We start from the raw sequence: 18,783 nt of genomic DNA on the forward strand, positions 1-18,783 counted from the left end.
GTGACCATGTAACTCCCCATCACAACCTTCAGTAGCTTCTCAAAGCCCCCAAATCCTCCACATGGTTTACAGGGCCCTGCATCAAGCAGCCCCTGCCCACCTTTCCTGCCTGATGTTTCATGCCCTTCCCCTCCCCAACTCCCACACCTGGCCTTTCAGTTCCTTTAACCCGCAGAAGTTGTCTCCTCTCCCTGAAACCCTTTTCCCTGCTCCATCCTCTCTCTGACTCCTCTTCCGACAGGTTTCAGCTTAAATGTGGCCTCAGGGAGGTCTTAACCAACTGCTGTATCTGAAATAAGTGGCCCCATTATTTTGTACCACTTAAGTCAATCAATGATTTATGTATTAGTTGATTTATTCCGAGTCAGCAAACGCTTTTCCCAAAGAGCCAGATGGTAAATATTTCAAGCTGTGTAGGCCCTGGGTTTGCCCTTGCATCCTGAAAGCACCCACAGATCAATACTAAAAGGAATGAACAAGACTGGATTCCAATAAAATTTTTTTGGAATTTTTTAAATGAAAATTGAATTACATATAATTTTCACGTGTCACGAAATATTATTCGTGTTTCGTTTCTTTTTCTTACCTTTTTTTTTTTCCAGCTCTTTAAAAATGTAAAAACCATTTGTAGCTCCCGGGTTGTCCAAAAACAGACGGGCGGGATGGCCCGCGGACCGTAGTTTGTTGGTAGTTTATTACTTGCGGACCCCGGCTGACTCCTCAGAGTATTGTTTTCAGCACGACGGAACACGGGCAGCGCCGGGACCACGTCTGTTCACCCACCGAGATACACCTGCTCGGCGCCCGCCGCTCAAAGGGAGCCGGAGGCGGGCTCGGCCTAAGCGGGAGTGGACGGGGTCTGCGAGAGCGGTACCCGGGGGCGGGGCCTTGGAGAAGGGGGCGGGCTGAGCGTAGGCTTCCGGCGGAAGAGTGCTGGAGCAAGATGGCTACTACCAAGCGAGTGCTGTACGTGGGTGAGCAGGCGCGGGCTCTGGGTGGAGTCTGGGCGAACCGGGCCGCTAGTGGGTCGTGGCGTGGAGCTGGACAGGTCTCCGGGCGCGGAGGGCGGCGAGCAGCTGTCTAGGCCGTATCTTTGGCAGTATTGCTTGGCCTCAGGGTGTGAGCCTGAGACGTAACGGTCATTGCAGCTCTTTCCAAGTCCGCCAAGCTCTAACAGGAATCTCTTCACCTCCTGGGCCTGGGGCAGTGGTGGAGGAATCTTAGGGACCTCTGAATCCTCGCGCCCATTCACTTTATGTTCACAGCAGTGAGGGCTCAGCCCCCGCTGTTGCCCTAAGCAAAAGAGTTCCCAGACTAGCCGGCTAAAAATGGGAATAACCTCAATAGCACAGTTTGATGAGCGCTTTGGTGGGGACGGACACTGGTGATATGGGCCTGGGTGCGGGGAGAAGTGACCCCTCCGTCTGGAGAGGTGAGAGCAAGCTTTGAGGATGCGGTGATGCCGCAGATGAGCCGGAGTTAGCCAGGTAGCCGAAGTAGAAGCAAGTGTGTTTACTGAAAGGGAGCAAAATCCCAAAGGTGTAAAATAGCCTGACACTTGGAGGCAAGTATATCATTTTGCGGGGAAGCAAAGGGAAAGAGGCTGAAGAGGTGGGCAGGGGCTTATGAGCAGCCTTGCGTATACTGCTAAGTTTATACTTTATCCTTAGCACAGTGGGAAACCTTTGAAGTAGTTTAACCAGGGGAGTGATGGGTTAAAATCTGCACATTCCCAGGATCTTTCTGGTTGGCTTTGTGGAGGAGAGGAAGGTCAGTTATGAAGCTCTTGCAGTAATCCTGGGGCTAGATGAGGGTCTGAAAGAAGGATGAAGAGAGGGGTTTGCATCATAAGTAGGTGTGAGGGAGCATATGAGAGGGATGTTTATGAACCCAAAGGACTGGATGGAAAGACCCCTCCCCTTGGTGGTAGCATGCTAACTTTACAGCAGGGACTTCTCAAGATGGGCGGGGTCTTGAGAGAATAGAGGACAGTGTCTCAGAAGGCCCTTGGCTTCTTTGCAGGTGGGCTGGCAGAGGAGGTGGATGACAAAGTTCTTCATGCTGCTTTTATCCCTTTTGGAGACATCACAGATATCCAGATTCCTCTGGATTATGAAACGGGTAAGTCTTTTTAGTGTCTCGCCTGCTCAGAATCCTCCTGCAAGGAAAAGAACTTAAAAAAAAATTTTTAAGTCATATCACAGTGCATTCTAAATATGCACTGGGCAGCATGACAGTGATCTTGATGCAGAAGGACTGTTCTGAGGCTTGTGGTTGTGAGCTGTAACATGCTTTGCAGAGAGTCCCGTCTGTTGCATTTGAGCAAAGACAAACTTTTCAGTGAGCCAGTAGGAAGATAGGTTTTGAGCTACATGGAGATCTGTTGTTTCGAACTACCTGCCAGGCACTCTACCGCACCTGCTCCCTTCTTGGCGGCTGTGCTATTAAACAGGGTAGCAGGAAAGCCCAGCTTCAACAGTGGGGCCTTAGCCTCTGTGTACCTGGGGGTAAGCTTTCCATCAATTAGTATCACAGTTGTAGTTCAGTTTTCTATTTTAACCTTTGTTGTCATTTTTAAGATTGGAGTTTTGGGCCCAGCTCTGATAGGGATAGAGTACGCAGCTAGTTTAGAAATCCCACTAGGGGATCATAGATAGAGAGGGAACTTTGGGAGACCCCTGTAAGTTAATGATCACTCAAGAAAGCAGGCTTGCTTAGCAACAAAACCAAGCAGGCTTGCTTAACTCGTGAAACCAAGCAGGCTTGCTTAACAACAAAACTATACATCAAGTCAGTGATGCCTGCATCCTGCTGGTTGAGATCAGTAAGTTAATGATCCCTAGGACATGCTTCTCTGCACACACTAAAAACAAAAACATAGGGGAAAGGTGACATTATGCTGAAACCTGAGGTGATTTACCATATTTTAGTGTATATTACCGCCTTTTTGCTCATTTCCATAGCGCCATGACAGTCCAGGTTGGACCAGATAGGGTCAAAAACTCCCTTGCCCAACCTGTAGGAGGAGTTACTTATGGAAGACTCGAAGAATGAGGAAGAAGGTGGTCTTCTCCCCCTCCCCACTTTTCCTTTAATTATAAAACTGTATGTAGCCCACTGAGTTCTCTGTGGGGCACTCTCTTTCCTGCCCCCTTGTATCTCTCACAAGCGTCCTATACTAATAAATCACTTCTTGCCTGTCACTTTGCTTCTCACTGAATTCTTTCTGGGCCAAGACAAAAGAACCTGAGCTTCATTAAGTCCTAAGACATGTTTTGAGGTTTTAGCAACCTATGCTCTACTGAGTCCCGAGTCGAGTTGTGCGTTTCAGCTCTATCATCAACCTTGCATATAATTTTAACCTCCCTGGGATCTTTGTATGTTATAAAAATGATAAGGTTATATTGACTCTCTAAGGTTAATTGGTTAATTAAACTAGTGTTGTTGTGCACTTGGCCTTTCTGCTTAGATTAGCGTTTTGCTGAGGATAAAGACAGCGTCCTTACCCAGGTTTTAGGATTCATGGTTTATGCACGGTTGATGTTCAAAATGTATGCTTGGAATGAATAATTGATAGGTTAAATGACTTCATTTTTCTAGCTCCTGCACGCAAAGGTTAAGGTTTTAATTTGGCTTTGGTAAAAGAATTGAATGCTGCTTTTAGAGATTAAAACTATAGTTGATTATTCAGCTATGTTCACTACAAAACAGTTTAATATTGCTTGAAATGTTATTTAAACTAGAAAGAATCAAAGAGTAAGATTCCTTCTTCCTAAATAGTTATTGTGTAGAATTTCGAATGAATGGATAAGGCATGCAACTGACTTCACTTTCCTTGTGACCACCTGCTTCTTCCCATTGCCCCACATGATAATTGCTTGGCTTTGTTTGCCTTTTTTCAGAAAAGCATCGAGGATTTGCTTTTGTTGAATTTGAGTTGGCAGAGGTGAGAAAATTCTGTTACCTATGTTAAGTCTTTGGCTTGTGTTATTATTGTTACTGATTACAAAGGGAGCTGTTCTCCATTTGGTTGGGTTTTGGGGCCTCGTGCTGATGCTTCCAGAGAGATAAGAAGTGCTATTTGAAGGAAAGTTTCCCTCACTTAATCTAACTGTAGGCTGTGGTTAACATCGCAGACCTGCCAGATCCTGCGCCTCTTGCTTTGCACAGCTCTTGCGGCACTGGTGATTATTTCTTTGTCTTCCACTAAATAGCCAATAGCTGAAGTCACCCAGGAAGTGCACTTTGTTAGACACATACAACCTGGGCAAGGAGTATAAATAGACCTTTTCCTGTTAGGTTGTTTTTTTTTTTTTTGGCTACTGAGTATGTTTAGACACCACAAGAAGCATTTGACTGCAAGCCTAAACTTTTTTTTTTAATAAATTAGTATTATTATTATTTTCTATACAGCAGGTTCTTATTAGTCATCCATTTTATACACGTCAGTGTATACATGTCCATCCCAATCTCCCAATTCATCCCACCACCACCACCACCACTCCCCGCCGCTTTCCCCCCTTGGTGTCCATACATTTTTTCTCTACTTCTGTGTCTCAATTTCTGCCCTGCAAACCGGTTCATCTGTACCATTTTCTAGGTTCCACATATATTGCAAGCCTAAACTTGTACCTTGTCTTTCCTTGGCAGGATGCTGCAGCAGCTATCGACAACATGGTATGGCTGGGAATCCTCCTTCTTACAGAAGTTGCTTTTTGCTGGTACAGAGGGCACTTATTCATACATGAGTTTGCTGAACCTCCAAAGTTACAAGGTTGCATGGGGAAGTACATATTATCATCATGTGAAAATATTCACTGTGAATTGATCGCTTTTGATCAATTTGATAATAATGTAAATGCTAACCATCCTTGTTGACCAGTCTCTCACTGGCTGCCCGTGTCTAGGATAGGAAATTGCAAACACAATGCAAATTGATTGCACAGTGAAGTTGCATACTTTACAAAAGAGGCAGGATTTCATGAAGTGTTAGACCAGTTAACAATTGAGAAGAGAAATTCGACAAGGATAAAGATAGGTTATGCTACTGATGCAAATGATTGGAATAGCCTGGAGAACTCCTTGGGGAAAATGATGTAGCTCTTGAGTATGTATTCCCTCTTCAAGATGCTTATGATTTTCACATCAGATAAGAAATGCAAAAATATCATAATGTTGATAGTATTTTGTTGGAAAAATACTACAGATTAATCAGCATCCATTACATCTTTGTCCTATAAATAGCACATAAATTAAACCTGAATTTTAACTATAAGAAATTTATATTCGTTATTTTTAGTTTCATCACAGTAAATTCCCAATCAATCTTTTTTCCCTTCACTTTTTACCATGAAATTTTCTTCATTGCCTTAAGTGAATTCACATTAAGTGACCTTTCCTGGTACCAATTATCTTAGGATAATAAGGTTTTCCTTTATTCCTGTTCTCTGTTTCCCATTCACCAAACATATGCCCCAGCTCTCAGAGAGAGAGAGAGAGATCATTTCTCACCACTTAAAGCTGATCTTGACTTTTGAAGGTGAACTCGGGTACTTGGAAACTGCATTTATCCTTATAATTTCAGAGTGCTCTGAACCCAGGTCACCTTTGGAAGCACAGGTCATTGGTGGTATTGAAAGAAAGGTCAGATACACGCTACTATATATAAAATAGATGTACAACAAGGACCTACTATATAACACAAGGAACCATATTCAATATCTTATAATAACCTACAATGGAAAAGAGTCTGAAAAAGAATATATATATATACATGTATATATATATATGTGTGTATGTGTATATATATATGTGTATATATATACACACACACATATATATGTAAAGTATAACTGAATCACTTTGCTGTGCACCTGAAACATCGTAAATCAACTATGCTTCAACTTTAAAAAAAAAAAGAAAGAAAGAAAAGAAAGAAAGGAGGTATGTGATGGCTCCAGGGAGGAAATTCCCTGCAACCTACAGGCTGCTTTGCAGCAGGTGCATAGCTTGGGTGCTAGGGGCTCAGGGGTTAAGGGAGAACAAGTCATGAGCTTGTCTCGGATTTTTCAGAAGGATGTGGAAAGCTGTCTGACTTTGTTTTAACCTAACAGAGTTTAAGCAGCTGGATTTTCAATCTTTTCAGAATGAATCTGAGCTCTTCGGACGGACAATTCGTGTCAATTTGGCAAAACCCATGAGGATTAAGGAAGGCTCTTCCAGACCAGGCGAGTGGGAGCAATACAGATGCCCCATCACATCGTCCAGTTTGGCCTTGGTTGCCTTTCTGTCCCGATTTGCTTGGAAGTGGGAGCTGAATGCTACTTTGGTGGACAGGAGTAGAGCGTGGTTTACACTGGCGAAGGACATGCGCCACCTTTGTGGGGAAATAAAAAGAGTTTGAGCTTCTCAGCCAAGCCAGGGTAATTGTTTGCTTTATGAGAGAAACCCAGCCTGATCTCTTACCTGTCCCCGTTTTCTGAACACTCCTGGCAGGTTCCGTCAAGGGCTGGGACTGGCAAAGGCTGCACGTTACCCTGGGGCATAGCTTTTTCACTTAGTCCTGCTAAGAGCCGGGCTTCAGGGCTGGCAGTCCCTGAAAGGTGGGAACTTTCCTTACCCGTGGGAGTTCCCAAAGTGGAGTCCTCTGGCCGAGAGGGCCACAGAGTGTGTTCTGCTTTGCTGACCAAAGCAGCTACTTAGCAGCTGGCTGATAGCTTGAATTTGTTCTCATTTGCCTGCCTCTTTCCTTTCAGTTTGGTCCGATGACGACTGGTTGAAGAAGTTTTCTGGGAAGACTCTTGAGGAAAATAAAGAGGAAGAAGGGTCAGAGCCTCCCAAAGTGGAAACCCAGGAGGTAAGATTGAAGGCTGGCACTTCCCACAGGAGACTTCGTTTTTTAGGTTTCTATGGGAATTTGCAAACGTATATACAAAAGCAGAGAGAATGAAAAATGAACTTGTAGTGTTTTGGTGGAGGTGCTAATGAGTGAACTAAAGGGAAGCTTTAGGCCTCTTGTCCTTGTGCTCTGCATGAGGAGCTTCTCAGCTCTGCTCGGGTTCTGTTCTGTGATTGCCGCCGACGAGGAGGAAGCCTGAGGTGAGGAGGGGTGGTGAGCGCACCACTGCAGCCCTCCTCATCAGTCCCCCTTCACTGGAGCTTCCTGTCCTGACGCAGGGGAGGCAGGGCTGGGTGGGGGTACCTTCCCGGCAGCCTGGGCACAGGTTTGAGGTTCTTCCTTCCAGAGAACCCGCCTTGGCACTTCCTCCTGATTCTCGGCGTACCTCTCTAACCATTGCCTCTCAGGCTGCCTCTCCCCTTCTTGTAAACATTGTTCTTCTGAATTTCTTGACTCACAGCAGCCCTCTCCCCTCTTTGCCAGAACAGTGGCAGTCACTCTGATTTTTCACAGCCTCTCCTGTGCTGTTGACTTTCCTGGCCTCTGTTTCTAGTCCTGAGCTTCAGACGTTTCTGCTGCAAGTCTCGCCCTCCCTTCTCTAATCCCGTTCTTCCTGTGTTCTCAAACTCACCAACTTGCCACCATCCATCCACATTGACCTAAGCCAGATACCCAGATGCAAAGCAGAGCACATAAATGGCCCTTAGTCAGTGGAGTAACCCTAGGTCACTCTAGACCCCTATTTAAAATAGAACCAGAACATCATATTCTGCCAAGTTTTTCTCTTAAATCTTCCTTGAATCCATCCTCCCCTGATTACTCCATCGTCCCAATGTAACTTCTCGTCTCATTTGGATAATTGCAATAGCTTCCTAACTAGCCTTCTGGCTGCAGTCTTGCTCTCCTCCCGTCTTTCATAAAGGCAGCTAGAATGATCTTTTTAAAGCATATCATGGATCATCTGACTCTCCTGCTGAGAACTTTTCAGTGGCTGCCCATCACCTGTCCCGGGAGATAAAGTCGCGGGGGACTCTCCCGACCTTGACCCTGCCCACCTCTCACCTTGCAGTCCCCACTTTACGCTCTTGGTAAAACCATTCTTTGTATTTCTCTGTATGTCTTTGCTTTTGTAAAGGCTATGCAAGTGCTTATTGCCTTTCCCTTTCTAGTCAGTAATTCTGTGAGGATAGCGGCCTCATATTAATAAAGGCCTTGTTAATAAAAATGTGGAATGTGAGGTGGGGTAATGTGATTAAGAACATGGACTTGGTTGGGGGGTGGAGGGGCTTAGGTGTGAATTCCAGCCTTACCACTTAGCACCTCTGTGACCTTGGGCAAGTTACTGAACTTCATTGCACCTCAGTTTCCCCATCTATGAAATGGGAATGATGGTAGCACTGATCTCACAGGTGGTTGTAAAGATTAAATGAGCTGATTACCTAAAACGTTCAGAATAGTACCCTGTACATGGCAAGTGCTATGTGAGTATTTGCTGTTACAACTATGCTACTACTGTTGTTAACAGCAAATAATAGTCACAGTATCCTCAGTGCCCAGCGTGATACCTCAGCGAGTTTGTTAAACTGAAGCACAAACAAGAGCACTTGAGTTTTCTCTTTGGAGCAAATGTGACAGCTGTAATAAATATCTCCTCTGCCCAGCCTCGTCTACTTGGAGTATAAAGCAAGGTCCCAACCACCTCCATTCTGAACACTTAGGCCCTCCTTGCTTCCACTGCAGCCAGCCTGTGGATATGCAGGACCAAGCATAGAGGAAGGGGGTGGTGTTGCAGAAATGGGTCTGTTTAACTGACTAGGGTGGGTGGGCTTGAACTGGGGTTGAAGTTGTTGAGAGTTGTGTGTTTTGGGCCAGAAAAGCGTTGTTCTGTGACTGCAGGGGAGGGTGAAGGTGAAGCGAGCTGACGTGTCTGAGGCAGTGAGATGAGATAAAATGTCTGAGGGGTGGGGCTCCGGGTAGAGGGTGCTGAGGTCTCCTGTCACTGGGTGTCCAGCTGGGGGCCGTGGCCGTGGCCTCCGCCTTCTGCAGCGCCATCAGGGCCCAAGGCCTTCCCTGTCAGTGCCTTGCTCAGCCCGCTCGCTGCAGTGGGTTCTGGGGTGTCTTCAGAAGAACACTCGCTCTCCTAGTCGGGGAGTCAGGCTGTTCTCTCTAACCTGGCCATTTCTCCTGCATCTAGGGAGAGCCCGCTGTAAAAAAGGCCCGGTCAAACCCTCAGGTGTACATGGACATCAAGATTGGGAACAAGCCAGCAGGCCGCATCCAGATGCTCCTGCGTTCAGACATCGTTCCCATGACAGCAGGTGAGTAGGACTCCGGTCAGGATGGCCGGGAAGCTGGGAGCTGAGCAGTGAGCCTTTCCAAGGTTCTCAGTGCCTTAGTTCTTGTGTCCTTGACGTTGTTTCTGACCTGAGTTGATTTGCGGCATCTCAGATCCTGGGATCTATTAACAGATGAGTCAGAGCATGCATTTTTGAAGCTTTAGAGGTGCTGGTTTACTACCTTTTTTTAATATAAATTTATTTATTTTATTTATTTTTGGCTGCGTTGGGTCTTCATTGCTGCACGCGGGCTTTCTCTAGTTGCAGCGAGCAGGGCGAGCAGGGGCTACTCTTCATTGCGGTGCCTGGGCATCTCATTGCAGTGGCTTCTCTGGTTGCGGAGCACGGGCTCTAGGCACACGGGCTTCAGTAGTTGTAGCATGTGGGCTCAGTAGTTGTGGTGCACGGGCTTAGTTGCTCCACAACATGTGGGATCTTCCCAGACCAGGGCTCGAAACCATGTCCCCTGCATTGGCAGGTGGATTCTTTTTTTTTTATAAATGTATGTATGTATGTATGTATGTATGTATGTATGTATGTATTTATTTATTTATTTTTGGCTGTGTTGGGTCTTCGTTTCTGTGCGAGGGCTTTCTCTAGTTGCAGCAAGCGGGGGCCACTCTTCATCGCGGTGCGCGGGCCTCTCACTATCGTGGCCTCTCTTGTTGCGGAGCACAGGCTCCAGACACGCAGGCTCAGTAGTTGTGGCTCACGGGCCTAGTTGCTCTGCGGCATGTGGGATCTTCCCAGACCAGGGCTCGAACCCGTGTCCCCTGCATTAGCAGGCAGATTCTCAACCACTGCGCCACCAGGGAAGCCCGGCAGATGGATTCTTAACCACTGTGCCACCAGGGCAGTCCCTGGTTTACTACTTTTTAATAATAGTTTTTTCTTTAATACAAGTAAATGTGTATTCATGGTTTAAAGAAAAAAGTATACTCACATAAATATATTCCAACAATATTGAAGGCAATGAATTGAAAACCTAAGTCTTTCTTTCTTCTCCACATCTAGTCCTACTCTTCAGAAGTAACTACTGTTTTTTTTTTTTTTTTTTTTTTTGTAACTACTGTTAACTAACAGTTTCTTGAGTATTTTTCATTTGCTAAATACTGACTTCTATTTATTCTTCTTTTAATCTAAATTTTATTATATAGACATATAGTTTAGAATGTTAATTCCACAAAGCTTGTTTTGAAAAACAGCAGTGCCCCCATGCTGTCCTCCCATCCTGCCCCATCCCCCCCTTTGCTGCTTCTCAGAGGCAGCCAATTTCAACTCTTAGCTGATTCTTTAGGTTTTTACCTCCATGTTGGTAGATAACAGATTTATGTTGCTACTTTCTGGGTTTTTTTCATTTTAGACATCTATTGGCTTCCCACTTCAGAAGGTAAGGAATTAGCTTTTTAAATCACCTTCCCTGCTCCTTCATCCTCCTTACATTGTTACCATAATTTTGTTGAGGTCATAGGTTATTCTAACTGTGTAAGCATCATACTGTGATAACTTCCTTTCATACAGAGCACTTTGTTTTCCCTGGAATTCATAATTGTCTTGTTTTCACATTTGCTTAGTCTTCTGTGCATATATTCCTGAGTCTCTCCGAAATTCTCCTGCTTATATAAATCTCTCATCATGTTCAAATACATCAGATATTCTGTCAATTTCACTGTTCCTCCTTGGAGCCTTCTGACCTCCTCTGGCCTGGACCAGTTGCTTTCCAGGCGCCACTGCATAGCTATTGTCATGGAATCTCCTATTTTCGCTTATGTTGGAACCTCTGTTGTCTTTTTTGGTCTATTCTCTTGTTTCGGTAGAAGACATACTTCTGTAGCTTCTGGAGAAAAGAGCTTGGAGGGTAAGTTTTTTGAGACTGATGTGTGAAAATATCTACTTTCCCACTTGATGGTTTGGTTGTAAAATTGTAGAGGAGTCTAATATTCTGATTCTTGGTCCTTTATACAAAACCTTTTTAAAATTTTCTGCCTAGAGCTGAGCTGTTCAGTATGGTAGCCACTAGCCACGTGTGACTATTTAAGTTTAAATTAATTCAAGTTAAATAAAGTTAAAATTCACTTCCTCAGTTACACTATCCAAATGCTTAATGGCTGTTAGATAACACTGGTCCAGAGGCTTGGAGGGTCTCTTTGTCCTATGTTCTGAAACAGTGTGCCTTTGGAGTAGATCTCCTTCCATTCGTCATGCTGGATATTCAGTGGGCCCTATTGTGTTAGTTTTCTCTTGCTGCTGTAACAAATTATCACAGACTTAGCAGCTTACAAGAACATAAATTTATTAACTGTTATGAAGGCCAGAAGTCCAACACAGGTCTCAGCAGGCTAAAATGAAGATGATGGCTGGGTTGCTGCGTTCCTTGCTGGAAGCTCTAGGGGTGGATCTGTTTCCAGAGACAGTGAGGTTGTTGGCAGAATTCAGTTTCCTGCATCTATAGACTGAGGTACCCATTTCCATGTGGGCTGCCAGCTGAGGGCTGTTCCCAGCTTCTAGAGGCTTGTGGTCCCCTTTTTCTATCATCGCAGCCAACAGTGGTAGATCCAGTCCCTCTCATGTTTCGATTCTCTCCTGCCTCCTCTTCTATCCACTTCTAACTCTCTTTCTGACTACAGATGGGAAAGGTTGTGATTGTATTAGGCCCACCTGGATAATCTAGGCTACTCTCCCCATCTCAACGTCCATAATCTTAATCACATCTGCAAAGTACCTTTTGCTGTGTACAGCATAACATAGTCTCAGGTTCCAGGGATTGGGACATAGATATCTTTGGGGAGCCATTATTCCGCACACCACACCCATCAATCAGGGCAGTCCTATCTTTTGGTTTGGGAAAATTTCCTTGGATTATTTCTTTGCATTTGTCCCTTCTGATTTCTCTCTTCTCTCATTCTGGAACCTTCCTAAATGTCCTTTTTCATAGCATCCTGTGCTTATTTCATGCACGTACTGCCATTTCATCTTGGGAGGTTACTAAAGCTTCTTTTTCCTATACAGCTTATGTTTCAGGTTACTTTTTTCGGAGTTTTAAAATTTTGTTTTTGCTTTGTTTGTTATTGGTCTGTTTGCTTGTTTTGGTCTTTGCTTTTCACATTAGATGCCTTTAAGACTAGGGCCCTAAAAATCTGCTTGGAAACTCTCTAGATATCGGTAAGGCTTGCTGACTGAGGCTTCCACTGCAAGGTGATTCTCTCTCTCTCTTGGACCCTGGATGGTAAGTATTCCTGAGTTGTAGTCTCTTGGACAAAGCAGAGTCCACAGAGAAGACTCTAGACTCTAGACTCTAGTGGTCCTGTTTCCAGCTCTTTGCCATCATGGTTGGGGGGTGGGAACAGTATATAAACTTCACTTGATCTCCATTTGTCATTATGGTACCTCAACCCTCAGCTATGTGTAGTGCATCCCAGAGCATAGGCCCTCTGCTTTAACATACCAGAAGGTAGACCTCCAGCCGGCAGCCAGGGCCAGGGAAGAGAGAGGATCTGGAGGCTAGCTACTTTTTTAAACAGGCTTTCAACCACACTTACTGTTTTAGAGCCATCTTCATTCTTGTCTCTGAGCTTTTGGCATTTCTGCAGCATAAATCGAATTGCTCTCGGCTTTACCAGCTTAAGCTTCAGGTTTGTTAGGTCTGCTATATCAGTTATGGCTCATCTGTTTGTCTTCTAGGTTTCAAAGACTTTTTTTTTTTTTAATGCTGATGCCCAGGCCTTACTCCCAGGGATTCTGATTTAGTTGGTCTGGGCTGTGGCCTGGACATCAGGATTGTTTTTTTTTTTTCTTATTTGTTTGTTTGTTTGTTTGTTTATGGCTGTGTTGGGTCTTCGTTTCTGTGCGAGGGCTTTCTCTAGTTGCGGCCAGTGGGGGCCGCTCTTCATCGCGGTGCGCAGGCCTCTCATTATCGTGGCCTCTCTTGTTGCGGAGCACAGACTCCAGACGCACAGGCTCAGTAGTTGTGGCTCACGGGCCCAGCTGCTCCGCGGCATGTGGGATCTTCCCAGACCAGGGCTCGAACCCGTGTCCCCTGCATTGGCAGGCAGATTCTCAACCACTGCGCCACCAGGGAAGCCCGGTTTCAAAGATTTTTGTTGCTTTTGTCTTTTCTCTTGCTCCTATTTTTTTTTTTTTTTTGGTCATTTTATCCATTTTTTTAAGTGTGCAATTTACTGGCATTAATTGCATTCACAATGTTGTACAACTATCACCACTATTTTCAAAACTTTTTCACCACTCCAAACAGAAACTCAGTACCCATTAAACAACAACTCCCCATTCTCCTCTCCCCTTAGCCCCTGGAACATTTAATCTATTTTCTGTCTCTCAGAATTTGCTATTCTAGACATTTCATATAAATGGAATCATACAGTAGTTGTCCTTTTGTGTCTGGCTTATTTCACGTAGCATCTATGTATCAATGTTTTGTTCATTTTTATGACTGGATAATATTCCATTGTCTGGATAGTCCACATTTTGATTATCTGTTCATGTGTTGATGGACACTTGAGCGTTGTTTCCACTTTCCAGATATTGTGAATAATGCTGCTGTGAACGTTTGTGTACAAATATGTGTGTGTGTTTTTTTTTAAATATAAATTTATTTATTTATTTATTTTGGCTGCGTTGGGTCTTCGTTGCTGTGCACGGGCTTTTTCTAGTTGCAGCGAGCGGGGGCTGCTCTTCATTGCAGTGCGTGGGCTTCTCATTGCAGTAGCTTCTCTTGTTGCAGAGCATGGGCTCTAGGCTGCAGGCTTCAGTTGTTGTGGCACGTGGCCTCAGTAGTTGTGGCTTGTGGGCTCTAGAGCACAGGCTCAGTAGTTGTGGCGCACGGGTTTAGTTGTTCCGTGGCATGTGCGATCTTCCCGGACCAAGGCTCGAACCCGTGTCCCCTGCATTGGCAGGCAGATTCTTAACCACTGCGCCACCAGGGAAGTCCCCAAATATGTGTTTAAATCCCTGTTTTCAATTGTTTTGGGTGCCTACCTAAGAGTGGAAATGCTGTGTCATATGGTAATTCTAGTTTGACTTTTTGAGGAACTGCCAAACTGTTTTCTACAGTGGCTACACCATTTTACATTCCCACCAGCAATGTATTAGGGTTCTAATTTCTCCACATCCTCACCAAAGCTTGTTTTCTGTTTATTATAGCCATCCTAGTAGATGTGAAATGGATCTCATTGTGGTTTAGATTTGCATTTCCTTAAGGACTAATGATGTGGAGCATCTTTTCATGTGCTTAGGGGAAGGAGCCGTTTGTGTATCTTCTTTGGAGGAATGTCCATTCAAGTCTTTCGCCTATTCATTTACTGGGTTGTTTGTCTTTTTGTTGTTGAGTTGTAGGAGTTCATTATATATTCTGGATGTTAAATGCTTAAGAGATAACGATTTGCAAATATTTTCTCCCATTCCCTGAGTTGCCTTTTTACTTTGTTGAGAGTGTCCTTTGATGCACAAAAGTTTTCATTTTGATGAAGTCTAATTTGCTTATTTTTTCTTTTGTTACCTACACTTTCGGTATCACAATTAAGAAACCATTGCTGGGACTTCCCTGGTGGCGCAGTGGTTGGGAATCCGCTTGGCAGTGCAGGGAACACGGATTCGAGCCCTGGTCCGGGAGGATCCCACATGTTGCGGAGCAACTAGGCCAGTGCACCAAAACTGCTGAGCCTGTGCTCTGGGGCCCGTGAGCCACAACTACTGAGCTCGTGTGCCACAACTGCTGAAGCCTGCATGCCTAGAGCCCGTGCTCTGCAGCGGCAGAGGCCACCGCAATGAGAGGCCCGCGCGCAGCAATGAAGACCCAACGCAGCCAAAAACAAATAAATAAATTTATAAAAAAAAAAAAAAAAGAAGAAACCATTGCCAAATCCAGAGTCACAAAGAGTTGCTCCTGTGTTTTTTTTCTAAGATCCTGTTTGGTTTTTCTTTTAAAAAATTGCTTTACTGCCAGTTTAGTGTGGAACAGAGCTAAAATGCATGTGTTCACTCCTTCTTTAACTAGAATTCCCTCTAATCCTTCAAGATGTCAGTATCTCAAAGGTTTATAATGAGCATGTCATATTTTGAAGTGAAAATGTGAACATTAAACAAATACAACAGTTTTTCAGAGCCTAGTTAGAGGTTTCATTGGTTTGTTTTTTAACCCGGGTACCTTTTCCTTTCTCGGTGCCAGAGAATTTCCGCTGCCTGTGCACCCACGAGAAGGGCTTTGGCTTCAAGGGCAGCAGCTTCCACCGCATCATCCCCCAGTTCATGTGCCAGGGCGGCGATTTCACCAACCACAATGGCACTGGGGGCAAGTCCATCTACGGGAAGAAGTTTGACGATGAAAACTTTATTCTCAAACACACGGCACCAGGTGGGACCCGATCAGTGGCTGGTGATCGGTGGGCTGGGCTGGGCAGGATGACTGTGTCGGGGGAGTGATGGGCTGAGGTTCTGGCTGACAGGTTGGGGGTCTGGAGGAGACCCACCCAATGAACAGAGGAGAGGCGTTCGGCCTGGCTAAGCAGAGTGAGCTTGTTTCCATTCATGTACTGCCCGTCCCCCCACCATGTCCTCACTCCCTGTCGACCTAGCTTACATTCTGTGGTCGGCCAGTGTAAGCCCTTGTCTTCCCTCAGCCCCACTACCCGCCTCGCTCTGTCAGACTCTTCCAGTAAAAAATTTCAGTGGTTGGTCCCCCAGCAACTAGAAAAAACACAGAACTGTACTGAAATTTATGACCGAAGCTCTGCAGGAGACCCTCGGCAGCCGTACTAGATAGAGCTCCCTAGTTAACACTCAGTCCTGGTCAGAGATAACAATTCCATCCCTTCCTTCATTCCCAAAGCCTTCACGTCACCCTCTGCCTCAGCTGATGCTTGGCCTCCTGCATCTGTCCACACATGCCCGCTCTGACTTCCCTCCAAGTACAGGGGCTGAGCTGTCTCTCCTCTGCTCGTGGCCTGGACCCCTACTCCTCTCCCCTACTTCGGAACCTGGCTTCTGTGGATGTGCCCCTGCAGCCTTGTGTAATGCATTTCCCCTGCTCTGCTAGATCAGTCCATCAGCACAAAAGCGCGCAGCGTCAGTCTTCCCAAAAAAATCTTTGACTCGTGTACCCCCTCAGCTGTCACCCATGCCTCTGGTCCCCTTTGTAAGCAAAACTTCTTGAAAAAGTTATGTAGACTCCCTGCCTTCCATTCTCTCTGTTCCCCTCTAGACACACTTCTAGTGCCCCCTGTCCACTGAAGCCACTCTTCTCAAAGATGCTGGCAGCCTCCATCGTGCCAATAGTCAGCTCCGGGTCCTCATTCCACTCCCCCTCCCAGCAGCATTTACGCTCCTCCCTCTACTCCCAGACATCCTGAGGGCCGGGAGCAGGGTGGAGGGGGCCAACGTGGTCGTTCTCTCCCCCAGGCCTGCTCTCCATGGCCAACTCTGGCCCAAACACCAATGGCTCCCAGTTCTTCCTGACATGTGACAAGACGGATTGGCTGGATGGCAAGCACGTGGTATTTGGGGAGATCACAGAAGGCCTGGATGTCTTGCGGCAGATTGAGGTGGGCGGCCGCCCGGGCCCCCGGGGCACAGCCGTGTGGGAGGGCAGGAGCGGGGGCTCCAGGGCCTGGAGAGAGAGGCCACGGCTGCTGCTGGGGGGTGGGTATCCTGAGCTGCCCTTTCCTTTCCACCCTCCCTCCCTCCCCTGATTCCTCCTCTTCTGTTTTGCCTGCAAAGGCCCAGGGCAGCAAGGACGGGAAACCCAAGCAGAAGGTCATCATCTCCGACTGTGGGGAGTACGTGTGAGAGGGGAGCTGTCAGCCCGGGGAACCGGCAGCCAAGGTGTCCCGTTTGCAGCAAGCAGGGCTTTGTGTCCTGACCCTTCCTTGGGGTCAGCGTGGGGCAGCTCCTCTGCAGGCACGGCCTGGGCCGCCTCTGGCTCTTCCCCAAGTGGGGCCGTGGGCCAGGGTGCTGCCCTCCCCACCGTGGACGGCTGTGCGTGCCCTTTCCAGGCCAGGGCCTCTCCTGGGCCCACTTGTGTGGATCCTAGACGTTTTCTTCTGGTAAAATAAATTCTAGTTTTTGTACTGCTGCCTCCAGCTAGTTCCTGGGAGTTGTCAGAGGTTACATCTAAAGCTAAACTGTCCCCCGAGACAGGTTGGTGAAGGAATAGGAAATAGTGTCTTCCCCACAGCTTTTCTTTCTTCCCTCCGACAATTCCCTGAGATGTCGGGTGATATATCTTCAAGCCAGATACCCTTGTCAGACCATTGTCAAGACCGTGGTATTTGGGGAGATCACGGAAGGCCTGGATGTCTTGCGGCAGATTGAGGTGGGCGGCCGCCCGGGCCCCCGGGGAATCAAAGACAGTGGAAAAGTTCCTATCTACAGTGCCTCCACTCCCAAATCATTCTGCCAGTCTCGTACCCAGTGGGTGTACTGCTCAGTCTCCGTGATTCATTTGCTTATTTGCTCACTTTCATTCTACAGGTTTTTTAAATGATATTTTATTACTCAAAATGCCTTCTCCATGCCAGGTGCTGTACCTATTTGTCAGGAGACAAGAGGTCAGCAAACCCGTTGGGTCTAATCCAGCCCACTACCTGTTTTTGTGAATAAAGTTTTATTGGGTCATAGCCACACCCATTTGTTTACATATTGTCTGTGGCTGCTTGCTCACTGCAGTGACAGAGTTGAGTAATTGGTGACAGATACTGTATGGTCCCTGTATTAGAGTTCCCAGAGAAACAGAACCAATAGGGTGTGCATGTATGTTCATAGAGAAAGAGATTTATTTCACGGAATTGGCTCTGCAGTCATGCTGGCTGAGAAGTCTGATAGCTGCAGGGCAGGCCAGCAGGCTGGAGCCCCAGGAAATAGTTGATGTTGAAGCTTGAGTCCAAAGGCCGTCTGGAGGCAGAATTCCTCTTTCCTCAGGTGATCCCAGCCTTTCTGTCTTAAGGCCTTCAATTCATTGGATGAGGACCACCCACGTTATGAGGCGGTCATCTGCTTTACTCCAAGTCTACTGATGTAAATGTCAATCACATCTGAAAAATACCTTCACAGCAACATCCAGACTGGTGTTTGGCTAAAAAGTCGATACCATGGCCTAGCTATAGACACAAAATTAACCAACACCGTCCCAAAGCCTAAAATATTTACTATCTGAACTTTTGCAGAAAGTTTGCTGACCACTGATGAGACAAGTGGTCTCACCCATGCCGAGCTCACAGTCTGGTCCCTGTGTGCAGCCACTTCCTGGAGCTCAAGTCAGGCTGGCTTCTCTCTGCTCCCCCTCCATGGACTGGTCAGCCAAGTGCCTTTAAAGAAATCCTGACCTACTGAAGGCACTGAGCAGAGACTGAGCCCTGTAGCCACTAGATACCTCCCTGTGGGGTGGGTTACTCAGACCATTCAGAGTCTACCCGGCTGGGCTTTTACATGTTGAGTAGAAATCTGGACGAGGCAGGAGTGTGGCCTGTTGTCCCCTGGCCCTGGTGGCCCAGGAGAGCTCCTGCTGAGGGATGATGGCACTCTGGCTCTACCTCTGGCTCC

The 18,783-nt window shown here is 46.3% G+C and overlaps 1 protein-coding gene across 3 annotated transcripts; it reads left to right on the top strand.

Annotated features, from left to right (window-relative positions):
* The first annotated feature begins 931 nt into the window (after positions 1-931).
* PPIE (peptidylprolyl isomerase E) lies at positions 932-17,881 on the top strand. Of its 3 annotated transcripts, XM_068539585.1 has the most exons (10): positions 932-974; positions 2,023-2,121; positions 3,903-3,946; positions 4,651-4,677; positions 6,146-6,227; positions 6,756-6,856; positions 9,093-9,216; positions 15,416-15,601; positions 16,645-16,787; positions 16,963-17,881. In XM_068539585.1, the coding sequence occupies exons 1-10, from the start codon at positions 944-946 to the stop codon at positions 17,029-17,031; spliced, it is 906 nt and encodes a 301-aa protein (XP_068395686.1). In that variant the 5' UTR covers positions 932-943; the 3' UTR covers positions 17,032-17,881. The 3 variants fall into 3 exon arrangements, with proteins under 3 accessions (XP_068395686.1, XP_068395688.1, XP_068395689.1); XM_068539587.1 differs by lacking the exon at positions 3,903-3,946; XM_068539588.1 differs by lacking the exon at positions 3,903-3,946 and having other exon boundaries at positions 934-966.
* Positions 17,882-18,783: the final 902 nt, after the last annotated feature.

Source organism: Eschrichtius robustus, chromosome 3 (genome assembly GCF_028021215.1).
Source record: "Eschrichtius robustus isolate mEscRob2 chromosome 3, mEscRob2.pri, whole genome shotgun sequence".
Lineage (NCBI taxonomy): Eukaryota > Metazoa > Chordata > Mammalia > Artiodactyla > Eschrichtiidae > Eschrichtius > Eschrichtius robustus.